General features: G+C 39.6%; 1 protein-coding gene across 1 annotated transcript; it reads right to left on the bottom strand.

Moving 5' to 3' along the window:
* Positions 1–4,164: 4,164 nt before the first annotated feature.
* LOC107738335 (ataxin-1-like) lies at positions 4,165–14,773 on the bottom strand. The gene is made up of 3 exons (XM_016550076.1): positions 14,650–14,773; positions 10,342–11,465; positions 4,165–9,137 (listed from the first exon to the last, which is right to left on the bottom strand). The coding sequence occupies exons 2-3, from the start codon at positions 11,338–11,340 to the stop codon at positions 7,827–7,829; spliced, it is 2,310 nt and encodes a 769-aa protein (XP_016405562.1). The 5' UTR covers positions 11,341–11,465; positions 14,650–14,773; the 3' UTR covers positions 4,165–7,826.
* Between the last annotated feature and the right edge of the window lie 779 nt (positions 14,774–15,552).

The raw sequence follows: 15,552 nt of genomic DNA, 5'->3' as shown, positions 1-15,552 counted from the left end.
TATTTCAAATACAAAATTTCGAGGCCATTTGATTTTGGGGCAAAATATGGTTTTGTCAGTGTTGGGGAGTAACTAGGTACATGTAACGGCGTTAAGTAATTTAGATTACAAAATAAAAGTAACTGTAATCCATTAGTTACTGAGGGGGGGGAAAAAAAAGTGTAATTCAATTACAGTTACTTAAGAAAATGTTAACGACTACAAAGGGGGCTACATCTGAATATTATCAGTAAAAGCTAGGATGTTACATAATATTAATTTGTTGCTTTGCCTGTTTGTTTGTTTTTTTAGATTTTTATTTTTGGCATTTTTATTTTGATAGGACAGTATAGCAGTGACAGGAAGCAAGGAGAGAGAGAGAGGGGGGGCGGGATCGGGAAAGGTCCACGAGCTGGGACTCGAACTCGGGACACCCGGAGCGCAAGGGCACTATATGTCGGCACACTGCCCACAAGGCTATTGGCGCCGACGCTTTGCCTGTTTTTGATTTGCACGATGCCTCCTGCCATTTATAGGCCGTTTAGTAAAGCGATGCCATTCTAATGCTTTCGATTGGTTCTCATGTTTGAATTTGGAGCGTCTGCCAATTACATCAATCCACATTGCCACTGAAAGCTGTAGGTAGGCTACAACCTGTCTGAGAGTTGATTAACTGATTAACAGTTGAAAAAATCCTTAGAAATTTAGAGTAGTAGCCTAATCAAAAAGCAATCAAGTTACATTAATAAAGTCATTGAAATCGTTACACTACTTATTACATATTAAATAGTGTAACTTGTAATCGGTAACCTATTACATTTCCAAAGTAACCCTCCCAACACTGGGTTTTGTGAGATTCGTACATCACGAGCACTTAGGAAGTGAAGGAAGATGTTTCCGAGCTAGAATCAGGGATGTCAACAGTGCAAAGCATCAGTCTTTACTTCTGCCCTACTAACAAGAGCAAAATATAAATACAACATTAAAGATTTAGAACGTTATGTAAAGCTAACATTGTGTTCAACAAAGATAAACATTATGAGCTAGACCCAAAATATCGTCTTACAATCAGTAAGTGCAACGTCACTAATCGATGTCAGTGAGCCACCTTTACAGAGGAGTCCACGGTCACAACAACTAGAGACTTTGTCTCCATGTGAAATCGTGCGACCTTGCAGAGCGGGGAGTCACTTCTACACAGCGTTTACGAATGGTGCACATCTTAAGGCGTTATTGACAAGCTAATACTATACAAAACTTATCTTCATAGCAAGGTCCAGTGAAAAAGAGCTGGTAGTTTGTTTGTTTTTCTTTTTTAAAGCATACAACATCCATTTTATCTCAATAGTAATGCTGATTAAGAAAAGAAATATCTTTGTAATATTTCAAATACAAAATTTCGAGGCCATTTGATTTTGGGGCAAAATATGGTTTTGTCAGTGTTGGGGAGTAACTAGGTACATGTAACGGCGTTAAGTAATTTAGATTACAAAATAAAAGTAACTGTAATCCATTAGTTACTGAGGGGGGGGAAAAAAAAGTGTAATTCAATTACAGTTACTTAAGAAAATGTTAACGACTACAAAGGGGGCTACATCTGAATATTATCAGTAAAAGCTAGGATGTTACATAATATTAATTTGTTGCTTTGCCTGTTTGTTTGTTTTTTTAGATTTTTATTTTTGGCATTTTTATTTTGATAGGACAGTATAGCAGTGACAGGAAGCAAGGAGAGAGAGAGAGGGGGGGCGGGATCGGGAAAGGTCCACGAGCTGGGACTCGAACTCGGGACACCCGGAGCGCAAGGGCACTATATGTCGGCACACTGCCCACAAGGCTATTGGCGCCGACGCTTTGCCTGTTTTTGATTTGCACGATGCCTCCTGCCATTTATAGGCCGTTTAGTAAAGCGATGCCATTCTAATGCTTTCGATTGGTTCTCATGTTTGAATTTGGAGCGTCTGCCAATTACATCAATCCACATTGCCACTGAAAGCTGTAGGTAGGCTACAACCTGTCTGAGAGTTGATTAACTGATTAACAGTTGAAAAAATCCTTAGAAATTTAGAGTAGTAGCCTAATCAAAAAGCAATCAAGTTACATTAATAAAGTCATTGAAATCGTTACACTACTTATTACATATTAAATAGTGTAACTTGTAATCGGTAACCTATTACATTTCCAAAGTAACCCTCCCAACACTGGGTTTTGTGAGATTCGTACATCACGAGCACTTAGGAAGTGAAGGAAGATGTTTCCGAGCTAGAATCAGGGATGTCAACAGTGCAAAGCATCAGTCTTTACTTCTGCCCTACTAACAAGAGCAAAATATAAATACAACATTAAAGATTTAGAACGTTATGTAAAGCTAACATTGTGTTCAACAAAGATAAACATTATGAGCTAGACCCAAAATATCGTCTTACAATCAGTAAGTGCAACGTCACTAATCGATGTCAGTGAGCCACCTTTACAGAGGAGTCCACGGTCACAACAACTAGAGACTTTGTCTCCATGTGAAATCGTGCGACCTTGCAGAGCGGGGAGTCACTTCTACACAGCGTTTACGAACGGTGCACATCTTAAGGCGTTATTGACAAGCTAATACTATACAAAACTTATCTTCATATCTGTACAAGCATACAAATGTTGGATGATTGTTTTACGTGGTTTCAAATGATGGCAAAACATTTACCGTAACACTACAGGTGAGGGGAAATAAGTGCCGAACATTTCATTGCATCAAAGTGACAAACGTCTATGTTACATGGTTAGGTGAGGCTCTATGGAAGAACAACATGGGATTCCCTAACTGCAAAAAAGAATAGGGCGCCTGCACACCAGATATCCTCTAGAAATATCCTTTGATTTCAATGGGGAACGTGAAAATCATCACATCATTCAAGTGTAATGAAAGCAGCGACCTGCCATGTGACCAAAACCTGAATTTGAACTGCAATACACTCGTTTGCAGGCTGGTCTGGTTGTGCTTTTTGGAAAATAAATTCCCACTTTATTTCAACTTATCCGACTCTTTCCACATTCAAAATGCTTTCGAACCATGAAACCCTGTGTTTATCTAGTATGCAGATGCCCTAATCATTAAAGGGAGATTAAATGCTTTCAAAAGGGACGCTGTATTTGACATTTACGCAAAGGTGAGGTAAGGACATGATTTGATTAATTTTCACACATCCGTAGAGGGAAGGAAATGCAGACACGTACTATCTATAGGAATGTAGCTTGTGCTAAACCCTTCTGTGCTGTTACCATTGAAAATACAACATCAAATTAACCCTGAATGATAAAAATCACAGCTTGAGAGTCACTTTTACACATTTCCCCCCAAAACTGATCTTCCGTCATTAACCAAACTACAAAGTGCTGCAGGGATGACGCAATTCTGTAGGCCAAAACCTAAAAATGCTGGTTACGTTGTCCTGAAGTCAATGGTTTTTTTTAATGTGTTTTTGGTTAAATGCCTGAAATAAGGGTCTGTGGTGAACACAAGCTCAAGATATGTTCACGTTTTATTCTATGAGACACAAATCAGTAACTTTTTTTTTTTTTTTTAAAGCTTTTACTTGTCTTGAAAAAGGCAGATGTTAACAAGTATCTAAATGGGACTACAGTGGTTTTTTCGGAAATTAAATATCATCACGCCAAACAAGTAAACTCATCTACTCATTAGTCGCTTTTACAGCCTCAATGTGTTTATAATTGAGCTCTTGTAAACTATTCTAACTCAAACTTTCCAGGAAATTTTTTTCAAAATGTTGAAACTTAATGGCGGTGATGTTGAAGTCATGCGACTACTGTAGTCCGCTTATAGCCTACGTTTAGCTTTATACTTCTGGCAATTGGATTTAGGCTTCAAAATTCATTAAAGTTGTGTTCATTTGTGAAGCTTGTGATGAACAAAACATGTAAGATTCATAAACTTTTTTTGGTCACAGAGCATATTTTCTGCAATAATCCAAAATCCAATGGAATAATCTTATTGGGTTTTTGTTGAGGGAACCAAGGTGATGAACTTTCAGGTTGGTCTTCAAAAATAAATGTGACCCTGGACCACAAAACCAGTCATAAGGGTCAATTTTTCGACATTTCTGAATAAATAAGCTTTCCATTGATGTATGGTTTGTGAGGATAGGACAAAACACAGAATGTGCAGCGATATTGGACGTGCAGCTGACTTCTGGTGAGATCCGAGTATTGAAACTGCATTAGGGTGCTGACTGAGTCTCTACTGCATAGCTCATTCTAAAGCTGTATCGTTCTGCTATTTCGGGTCAAGTATTGCTTCAATTCAATTCTAATACTTAAAATAATGGAGCAGGTCTGAATTTTGAATAACAAAGCCTTTATACAAATCATTTTCCCTGTCTGTGAAGGAACAATGTAATAACTTAAGCCAGCTGAAGCTGGCCTCTCAAGTTGGCAGACCAACTGGCTTGAGCCCAGAAGACCAGATCAGGCCAGTTTAAGCAGTTTTTCCTGGTTGGAAAGATATTCAATTTGTCTACAAGGCTTTAGGTGACAATTGTGGCCATTTTAGACAGTTCACGCCAGGTTGAATGTGAACTACAACAAAACGTCCTCTGTGAACTTAAAGGGGTCCAAAGTGCCACCATAACGTTCTGGGACAAAGGGGACAGAGGAAGGAAGAAATAACAAACTAGATTTGAGACCAGATTATAAATAGCATGAAAGTGGGACTCCTTTTAAGAAGGAACAGGATGTCTTCAAACAAAATACTAACAGATGATGCTTGTGAAATGCTTCATAAATGGAAACAACAAATGGATTTGAACCAATTTAAGGTGATCAAAACCAAATACTGTTATACTCGATACACACATTGCCACATATTCATTTAGTTTAAATCAGACTTGTTGGTAATGCTGAAAAACCAGGTGGGTTTATACCAGGGTCGTCATCAACGGGGAAGCACCCTCATAATTTGTCACAAGTCCTGTGAATTCAAGTGACGACCCTTGTTTATACCCCTTCCGAACTTCTTTTCTTTAACATTAGAGGTCTAAGAACTTCACAGACATGTGGTATCGTTGAGGTCGATGCAGTTTGGAGGAAGTCGAAATCTAACTGGTTCAATGCTAGCGCTACATTTATATAAAAAAATATATTATTTACCTAAAAGAACAAAAAAAATCTTCTCTTAAAGCCTTGAGTGATTGTAAGAGGCCAAAAGAGTTCTATTAAATCCTGGTCCAAACACAGACAGCCCAGCAATGCCAAGAGCCAACAACGCAGAGAAATATCAAAGGTCTCATGAAAGAACTTGGGTCGAAATGGAAATAAAAATATGCATCCGACAAATATGTAAGTGGCATCAAAATATTGAGAGGGAAATAGAGAAACTATAAAAAAAAAAAAAAGAAAGAAAGTGGGAATGTCAGGTTCTTTCTGGAATGCTGTTTTGAAATAAAACATGAGCTTCCTAATGTTTATAATATTTGGTCTAATTGCACTTAAGTCATGATTTCATCCATCTGAAAATGTTCAGTAACTATGAAAAGTGAAACTGCAGCATTTTCTCTTGGCTAATCTGTAAACAGTGTCAACCTTGCTTGTCAGTTTCTCATGAGCCAAAAACCACCAACAAAACTGAATACTTCAAAACAACACAAACATTTTCCCTTCATTATTAAAATAAAAAAAACAATAAAACACATATCTGATTCCCATTAAAGAGTCAGCGTGAATCAATTGAACTTATTTGTGCAATACAAGACCTGCAGTACAAGTTTTAAAAATCACTCGTGGGTAATATTGCCAAGAAGAGAGACAGAACGCAATACTGTACAAGAGTTCACCAATTACAAAAACCAAAGAAGAAACCTCAGCACAGATTAGAAAGTGTATATTAATGAGGCTCTTTCCAGAGAAGAGCTGTTTCGTTTCAGTTTTCAAAGTTTTCAGTTCAACACTGGTCCTAACCAGGTATGATGTGACAAGTTTCCAGTGAATTTGTCCATCCAAACATGCCTGCGACAAAATCACAGCCTGTCAAAACCTATGGAACGAATTTGGACCATTGAGGTTTTAACAGTGGGTGGAGCTACCGAGCACAATACTACAAAAATAAAAACCAACAAATGTGAAAGACTAAGCGTCCTGTTGCTTAGTGCTTTTTGCAGACGCGACACATTGCAACTCAAGCATGACTTTTATCGCTTGTCTTATTGTGTTATACCTGGTTAGGACACAATGTAAGGGGCTAAGATCTCTCTATAAAGTACAAGAGCTGATTCTAAACATCCTAATCAGTGGGTGTTTTAGAAAAGCCCCATTTCGAGGTGTGCCTTCATATTAGTCATCACTGAAGTCAGAAAGAAAACCTACCTAAATGAAAGAGGTGTTGTTTTAAGGGTAATTGCATGCTTTAAATTAACTCCTGTAGTAACTGTTAGAATGAGGATTATCACAAAGTAAAACGGCATCATCTTAGAAAATCAAGAGAAGCGTAGGATAAGGTTAAAAAACGTTTCTACATACAGACTGCAACTGTTGCACATAGAAAAATTGAAATACAAGGAGTAATCTGTCTTGTACGGGATTAAAAAAAACAAACAAGAAAAATGTGTTCTGACAACTATTGCTTTGATTTTGATAACTGAGCAGGGTCAGTTCACACCCAACAGCAGTGACTCTACACTTGTGTGTGCTAAACGCTTCCACGGGACGACTTCATTTAAGCCTGCATGCTTCAGAGCAATAATCCGTTTCCACAGGAACAGGCCGTTCGCAAACAGCTAGAACCTGTTCTGCATTTGGTCTCAGCTTCGCAAGCAGGGCTGATTTTGGCTGACACCACATGTTGTCTCCAGGAAAAGGGCACAACAATGTAAGATTAAATATAAATAGTTAATAATCAGACTGAAGGATGCTTCCAACCATGAGGTACTATTTAGAGGTGGTTTTCCTAGGCCGGCCTTACTGGGAAATGATAACTCCAATGGGTCGAGGAGGAGAGATCACATTGAAACTGGAATGCAGATTCAGAACCACTGCTGAATCAAAACTAAAAACCTCTGAGGAGTTGTTAATGCAACTGTTAAGATGCGTGCTAGACTTCATCTGGAAATAGTTCCTGATTGCAGAAAGATTGTTGGATCAATTGATTGATGTGACGGCGCTGGGCAACTGTTCTCAAACTCCAGACTAGAAAGGATTCCTCAGCAGAAGCACCCTGAGAAGAGGCAGGGAGAGGAGGAGAGTGTAGGAAAGTGAGGACAAGCACACCTCTAGAGAGACACGCATTAAAAACTGTCCAAGTTTTAAGGTCTTAGCCAACAAAAGCCTGGCGGCGCAACAAGGGAAACAGTCAATGTTTAGAGAGAAAGAGGCCTGTCTTTTAGGGGAAAAAATTAGTTGAGCAATCTATCCTCTTTTGTCCTTCTTTAAAATATATGTTTATTCTTATTGTAAAGGTTTGTCAAGACTCTATGGCTGTATCCCATTCTTATCCCTGGCCTTTCTGAAATAAACATCTACTCGAGGAACTGCAAGATATCTTTGCGCAAGTGATCACTGCCAAACATGATAGTTCACCCACAGGAACACGCAGACGACGCAGGCTTTGGTATGTGATTAACCAGATAAAGCTGCCCATGCAGATCATTGCGAACGCTGACTATGACCTGACACAAAAGTCCTCTGCTCGAGACCAGAACCGAAGAAGGGGGCGGCAGGGGGAATCTTCCAATATGTGCAAAATCTCAAACATTCTGAGGCTACATTCTCTCTCCCTCCGACCACTCTCCCTCTTTCGCATCCGTTCGCCCGACTGACACTTCGCTCCCATGGACAATCTCTTTTGTCTGCTACTTCCCGGCATTTGAGCGCCCCTCAATGGAAAGCTTGACCTCCTGAGGGATAAACGACAGCCGAGAGGAGCCAGAGGTGGCAGCTGATGCTAAACTCCCTCCATCCTCGTTCTTGATGCTGTATCTTTGGAAGCCAGAGGCAGACCAGCGCCTCAGGGACGCCCCTACGGAAGAGGCTCCCGCTCCGGTTCCCAGTGGAGCATGACCTTCAGTGTGCAAATAGTAGTTGCTCTGGCTCCGAGTGTGCTCTGCTGAAGTCCTGTTCGGTCTTGGGGGCACGTCGACATGTCTCGAACCCAATACCTGCATGGGCTCCTCCTTGTCCCGGTCCCTCTCTCGGTGGATGCGCTCCATTTTTAATTGGCTTTGTGGCCGAGGGGTGTGCTGGGGCGCAGGGGGGCCCATGGGCTGAGGTGGGGCTCCTGACGTGGAGTTGACTTTGGTGGGAGTCCGGGCCTGAACTTGCTGGGGCGGTTTCTGCTGCGATGCAGCTTGCTGCTGCAGTGTCACGGACACGCAGACATCGCCCACTTGCAGATGTTGGCAGGTGAGACCGTACAGTTGGGCAGTCCGCTCAGGGCTACAAGACGACCAGCCCTGGCCAAAAACGAAAAACGGGTGTTCGGGGGGAACATCTATAGTCACTTTGCTCTGCTGCTCCCCCACGTTGAAATGCAGCGCCACTAGACCGGGCCGCTGTTGACTAGCGTGGATGTCCACTACCATGCTTGAGTCGATCTTCAGCCCGCCGCTCACTTCTGCGCTCCGCACGAAGTCCTGAGTCTGCAGATCTTCTACGCGCTTGAGCTCTCCAGTAGCCAACTGGATGATGGCGCCCTTCATGAAGTGCGACGGGCCGGAGGGTGACAGCAGAGGAGCCTGTGGGAAAGTACCAGGAGGCTGCTGGGAGGGCTGTTGCCCCTGTTGGGGAGGCAGCTCCACCACCGCCCGCTCTGGGAGACATGCTCCTGCATCCATGGCTTTAGTATATGCAGCAGGAGAAGCAGCGATTGCTGCCGAGGCCACATCGTTGGGTTGGAAATGCTGCTGCTGCTGTTGGTGGTGATGGTAGTCGAGAGGCACAAGAACAGGCTGCCCATTGGCCAGGATAACGGCATGGCTTTGTTGAACAATCTGCTGCTGATGTGCTCTAGATTCAGCTGGATTTGATGCATAAGGTGTTCTGACTTCGCCCTGAGTCTCTCGACCCCTCTGAGAGCTTTGAGACAGGTTCAGAGGGACATGCGCTGCTTCCTTGTGACTCGTGCCATGGACAGGAGAGGCAAATCGTCCGACCACCTGCTGGACCTGAAAAGGAACCACATTTAAAGTGTCATTTTATTTTAGAATTAGGATGGGAATTGCTTTTTGGAAAGCAGCACCAGCTGGAAAGTGACTGGACTCAATTTTGATATAAATCAAAAAACAATCTCTGTTGTTTCTAAGAAGTAGTAACCTGAGTTACTCAATCCTTAACACACCCAAAGAACAGCTAATAAAGGAAGGAAGTGGTGTAACTGGTGCTGACTCACAAGAATTGCCTCAAAAAAGGCAAAATTCTGAAAATGCATTAAGTAGTGATGAAGTAGTAGACATTCACATTAATAATATATGATCCAGATCCAGTGCAGTGTTGTTACTATTAACTAAAATGTCAGTAATTTAAATAACGTAAAATATAAATTTTAGGAAAAAAAATAAACCATAAAACACAAACAAAAATTAGAAATGTTGCCTTGAAATCAAGTTTAAGATGGAGAGCTCAAATTAAATAAAACTGAACTAAAAATAACGTAACACTAAATAGAAGTATTAAAAAGACAAACTAATAAAAATGACAAAAGCAAATAAAATAAATTAGGCCTACTTGAGCTAAAATTTAATATAAAAATAAAGTTCAATTAATTCAAATTCTAATTCAAAATATTTCAAAGAAATATAATAGTTTATAATAATGCTAAAATAACACTGGCACAGTCAGATCCAAAATCCAGAAAATCTGATTTAAACAAGAAGATAAACAACATTATAAGATTTTTCATGGTAACCAGCAAACACATTAATTCTAAAATAATTCATCATTTAAAAACAGCAATTTAAATTTTAAACGTTTTGTTATTCGTTTAATTGGGCTCTCCTCATTTATATATGGATCAGACAAAGATTTAATTTCGATACATGGATTAGACAAAAATTTGTGATGCAAAATGAATAACATCAGAAAAACTGCCAGATCAACATTTTCACTACTGTTTTAAGTGCTGAATTCAAGTTTCCCCATCATTTTTAAACACTTTTCAGCTTTTCTAATGTTCACTCAAAAGTCATGCGATGTGGCAAATTAAGTCAACATGAAATCAAAACATCACCCTATTTACTTAAAGCACTTTCCTGGTGTTACTGTAATAACTTGCTCTTCCTCTGAAATCACTTCCCCTTTTCAAATAGTTATTTAGGCACTTTTTTAGCAAACCCTGAGTGAGCCTATGATAATAAACCATCCTTCCCTCACCTCGAGATCAATGTCCGGTGTGCTGCTTTGTCCTGGCGACATTCTGCCCTCCAGCCTGCGGCTTTTCAAGCTCTTGTCTTGCTGGGGCTCAGGCGCAGTGGCCTGAAGCAGCTGTGCGCTTCTGGCCGAATAAACTGCATCTTGATGGCTCTCCCTGCCTCCGTGCTCTCTGTCCCCTCCATTCACCTCTCTCTCCTGCTCCATGGAGCTGCTGTGCAGGTCTCTTTGCGGTTGGACGCCCCTAACGGTGGGGTGATAGTACACAGCTCTCGGGCTGAGCTCCCCGGCAGGCAGCATCCCTACAGTCCCGAGCGGCGCTTGTGTCGCCGTTTGCTCAGAAGGGAGCACCAGAGGAACTCCCATTTTGGTGTATGCATGGGTCGAGATCTGCTGCTGCGGAGAGCCAACTCCTTCCTGAATGACTGATGGATACGGAACCAGGTGGGAAACGGAGTGCGGCTGGGAAATAGAGGACTGAGGTGGTATCAAAGGGCCGGGAACGAATCCCGGAGGCACGGCGTAGGGAACCGCAGCCCCGTAGGGAGAGCTAACAAACTGCAACGAGGAGTGAGGGATCTGGGCGTAGCAGAGCGGAGGGTAGGGAACGCTCGTGTGCTGTAACACCTGGGCGGGAACGGTGTAGGCAGGAGAAATGTGGCTAAGAATGGGGTGCAGACTGGTGGGTGAGTAGGTGCCAGCGGGCAGAGCTACTTTATAAAGCATGCTATACTGATCCACAGGAAGCCCAACGAGACCCTCGGCACCCTCCACCCCATAATGCACGCTCGGCTGGGCTCGCACCCATTCGCCACTACCTTCTCCACTCACTCCAGAGCTTTGTGAAGATGGGGCATCCTCACCTCCTCCTCCTGCACTCCCGATGCTGCCGCTGATGCTACTGCTGTTATTGTTGTAGGTAGAGGTGTTGTTGTTGTTAACAGGGAGGTCCCGCTTCTTGGGAGGGAGGCACTCCTGGTTGCGCTCGTGGACTGGTTTCATGGTGATTCGGGATGAGAATGGGCGCTGTTACTGAACAGAGGATGGGACAAAGCCTGGCAGCCGCGGAAATAGCACCACTGGAATCAGCTCTGAAACTCTCCCGCTGGCCTCTTCCATCACCTTACCTGAATGCATAAAGAAATCATGTATAAACTAAATATGCTTGGTCACACTTTATTTTAAGGTCCAATTCTCGCCATTAACTACAACTTTTGCCTCAAACTCATAATTTGCTGCTTATTAATAGTTAGCAAGGTAGTTGTTAAGTTTAGGTATTGGGTAGGCGTAGGGATGTAGAATATGGTCATGCAGAATATGTGCTTTATAAGTACTAATAAACAGCCAATATGTTAATAATAGGCATGCTAATAAAAAACTAGTTCATAGTAAGAATTGGTACCTAAACTGAAGTGTTACCATATGTTTAAACGAATGATGTATAGGCTCGTGCTGAACATATTGGCCAGGCCAATAAAACAGCAGGTTTTGAGATTGTTGCATTGGCTGACAGCCTTGTCACATAGATATTGTACTTTTTCTGTATATTTCACATTTTTAAAATAAATTTTTAGTAAATATTGTGCAAAATATGTGGCATATTTATTAAAGCAATTTTGAAGTAATGTACGAAAGGACACATTTTCAAATAAGTTATATAGCAATTTAGATTACATTTCACAGTATTAAAGGGCACTTTAATAAAAGTATTAAAGCCTTGCCCCTGTCACACAGATATCACACATTTTCTAATTTAGGGCTGCTCCATGTGAAAACACGCAGGTGATGGAGATTTACTGCTGATTACAGAACCGGCTTTACTGACAAGATGCGCATTAAATATCGCATGCGATTTATCGTGCAGCCCTATTTACATTTCAAATATTTTTCGTTAATTTTGAGTACATAGAGTAAAAAAAGTACCATATTAGTAGCATTATTGTAACAATATACAAAAATATGTATAATATAGCAATTTAGTTCATTTCACATTTTTAAAGGACAAGTCTGTCAATTTTCAACCAGCTTTGTATTGCAATGTCAGTAGTATATGTGAATAATGAACACTGTGTAGCCTAATCTTTCTCCTTGTTACCTGCACCCAGATATCGCCGTTTAATTTTTAGCTTGAAAACCTCTGTGTTAGATAACAACAATCAGCATTGACTCAAACCTTTAGATTTATTAGAGTTCGATTCAATTCAGATTATTTGGACAATATACACTTATAACCCAATTTTGCTATTTAGCTTGCAAATTAAAAATAAACATTACATTAAAAAAATAAAATAAAACTGAAAATTAGAAATGCTGCTTTGACAACAAGATAAGTTTACGATGAAGTATTAAAACTACTAAAACTGAAAGAAAAAATTTAAATAGCAATTTAAAAAACAAAACAAACTTACAAAAATGGCACATAAACTTTAACGTCACAACATTACGAAGCTGGTCAAACTTTTCCGTTGAAAAACATATTGACAACATTTTTTGTGGTATGACTGTGTCATTTATATTATAGAGCAAAATGTGGAAGTCTGAGTAACGTTAACCACAGACCTTTTTTACTCATCAAATCAAGTCACTTTTCTAAAAACCCATTGGAAACTACCGCGGAAATCCACAAACATGCCTTCCAGTTTGGCCTAAATATATCAACACAAACAAGAAAACAAGATAAATAAACTACAACTTCTACAAACTTCTGTTTTCAGATAATCACTCAAAATGTAAAATTCACCATATTTTACTTAATTGTATTTTAATCACTAATGTTACCCCAAAAAATAAATCAGCTATAATATACTACAAGTACAACCATTTTATATAAAATAATATTATTTAACCTTGTATCTCACAGGGGGGGAATACAATAAAAACCAAGCACAGCAACAGCCATAACAGTTAATAGAATTAGGCCTAAAAGATAAAGCACTCAAAATACATTTCTTCCAGGCTAACTGTATTGTGCCCGTGATGCTTCTGTGATTTATACACAGTAAATTCAATAAAAAGAAAGAAAATGCACATTCAAGTGCAGAATAGAAAAAGCCTGCGCCGTTTCTGTCCATGTCCTCTTAAAGAAACAGACACTCATTCTCATACACTGGGGTCCACATGTTTGCCAGATCAGAAAATAACCAAAACTGAGAGCCACAATGGCCTACATATTAAAAATAGCTCATTTGACATTTTTGTGTGTTGTTTAAAATTTGGTATATTTCAATCTAAACATACCTAAAATGTGGTATATTTCAATCTAAGCATACCTAAAATGTGGTATATTTCAATCTAAGCATACCTAAAATGTGGTATATTTCAATCTAAGCATACCTAAAATGTGGTAATATTTCAATCTAAGCACGTCTAAAATGTGGTATATTTCAATCTAAGCACGTCTAAAATGTGGTATATTTCAATCTAAGCACGTCTAAAATGTGGTATATTTCAATCTAAGCACGTCTAAAATGTGGTATATTTCAATCTAAGCGTGTCTAAAATGTGATATATTTCAATCTAAGCATGTCTAAAATGTGATATATTTCAATCTAAGCATATCTAGTTATGGGTTTAGTGCAGCTTTGATTTAAAGTATCTGATATAAACACACGGCAGACTTTGTTTTGATATGATTAGACAAAATATTCTCCCATAAAAGGTAACAAAATGCCCCACAAAACTGAAATTTTTTGAAAATTGCACATTTCAGGTGCAAATGCCTCGTGTCGTGATTTGACACTACGTGTCAAGTGTATAGAAGTTGATTTCCTAATTTATAAATATAGTAATATATCGTTTTAGTAGCCAATTTCACAAATCAAACAAAAGTCACTGAATTACCCGCAAAAATGAAAAGTTTCTATGAAACGGAAACTTCGCCCTCACCCTGACACAGAAAAGCGAAAAATATTAAAAAGCACTAATGAGACATGTTTAAAAACCCAATAAAGCACATTTTTCGTGTTTTGGGTGTAATGACATCGCGCTGAAGTGAATCGTGGCACAAGCAGAGACACTAACGTTAGTAATGTTTTCATGAAGACTCGAGCGTTAGCCAGCTGCTATTAAAGCCTGTAACCTCACTAGCCAGACATCTCACCCGGGAAACATAACCATTCGCTTGTAGAAATAAGTTTTGTGCGTTCGTTTCAGTCCGTTAAACCTAATTTTGCCAGTTAAAGCGTGTTTGAAAGTAAAGCAGGAGTAAACAAGAGGCTGGGATTTACACTGGACCGCCGCTAACGGGCTAATCGCTCTTCCCACAGACTCTAACAGCCGCTTCTCCAACCGGCCCGCGACGAAAACACTCACCTCCGCATAGCATCGTGTAGACGACGTGCAAAAATACAGACTCTCGGTGGAGTTCGCGCAATAAATCAATGGTTAAATGTGGGCTGGTGATATCTGCCCATTCCGGAGGCCAGCAGACTGAAGCCCAGCGGCGCGCGCTGATGACGTCACGGTTCACCTCGGCATCAGCAGAAATATCTCATTTTAGGGATCGTTTTACGGGTGGGTTATTTACTGTTTTACTGGGTTTTAGGAAATATATTTTATGTATGATATATTATATAATATAAGTTAATATATCAATACATTAAGTAATATATGTGAGCCTGGAGCACAAAACCGTAAAAAAAAAGTAAAACGTAAAAATAATAAGGGTGAATTTTTTTTATTTATACACCATGTATGGTTTGTTAAGATATGACAATATTTTGGCTGAGATACAACTATTTGAAAATCTGGAATCTGAGTGTGCAAAAAAAAAAAAACTAAATATTGAGAAAATCCCCTTTAAAGCTGTCCAAATGAAGTGCTTAGCAATGCATATTACTAATCAAAAATTAAGTTTTGATATATTTACGGTAAGAAATTTACAAAATATCTTCATGGAACATGATCTTTACTTAATATCCTAATGATTTCTGGCATAAAAGAAAAATCGATAATTTTGACCCATACAATCATACAATGTTATTGTTGGCTATTACTACAAATATACCTGTGCTACTTATGACTAATTTTGTGCTCCAGGGTCACATATGTTATATATTTTATATTGAAATCAGTCATATTAGTTATTTTTCAAAAAAAAAAAAAATCAAACTTCAGTGAACAGGAGTTCATTTTAAATAATTTCATTACTTTCTTGTTTTTTCCTCCCATGTTCTGTTTAATATCAATAGAGGGCAACGTTGAGCTGTCACTATA

Source organism: Sinocyclocheilus rhinocerous, unplaced genomic scaffold, assembly GCF_001515625.1.
Source record: "Sinocyclocheilus rhinocerous isolate Xijiao unplaced genomic scaffold, SAMN03320098_v1.1 scaffold1065, whole genome shotgun sequence".
Classification (NCBI taxonomy): domain Eukaryota; kingdom Metazoa; phylum Chordata; class Actinopteri; order Cypriniformes; family Cyprinidae; genus Sinocyclocheilus; species Sinocyclocheilus rhinocerous.
The sequence above is the reverse complement of the archived record's forward strand: the minus strand, read 5'-3'. Positions and strand labels throughout refer to the sequence as shown.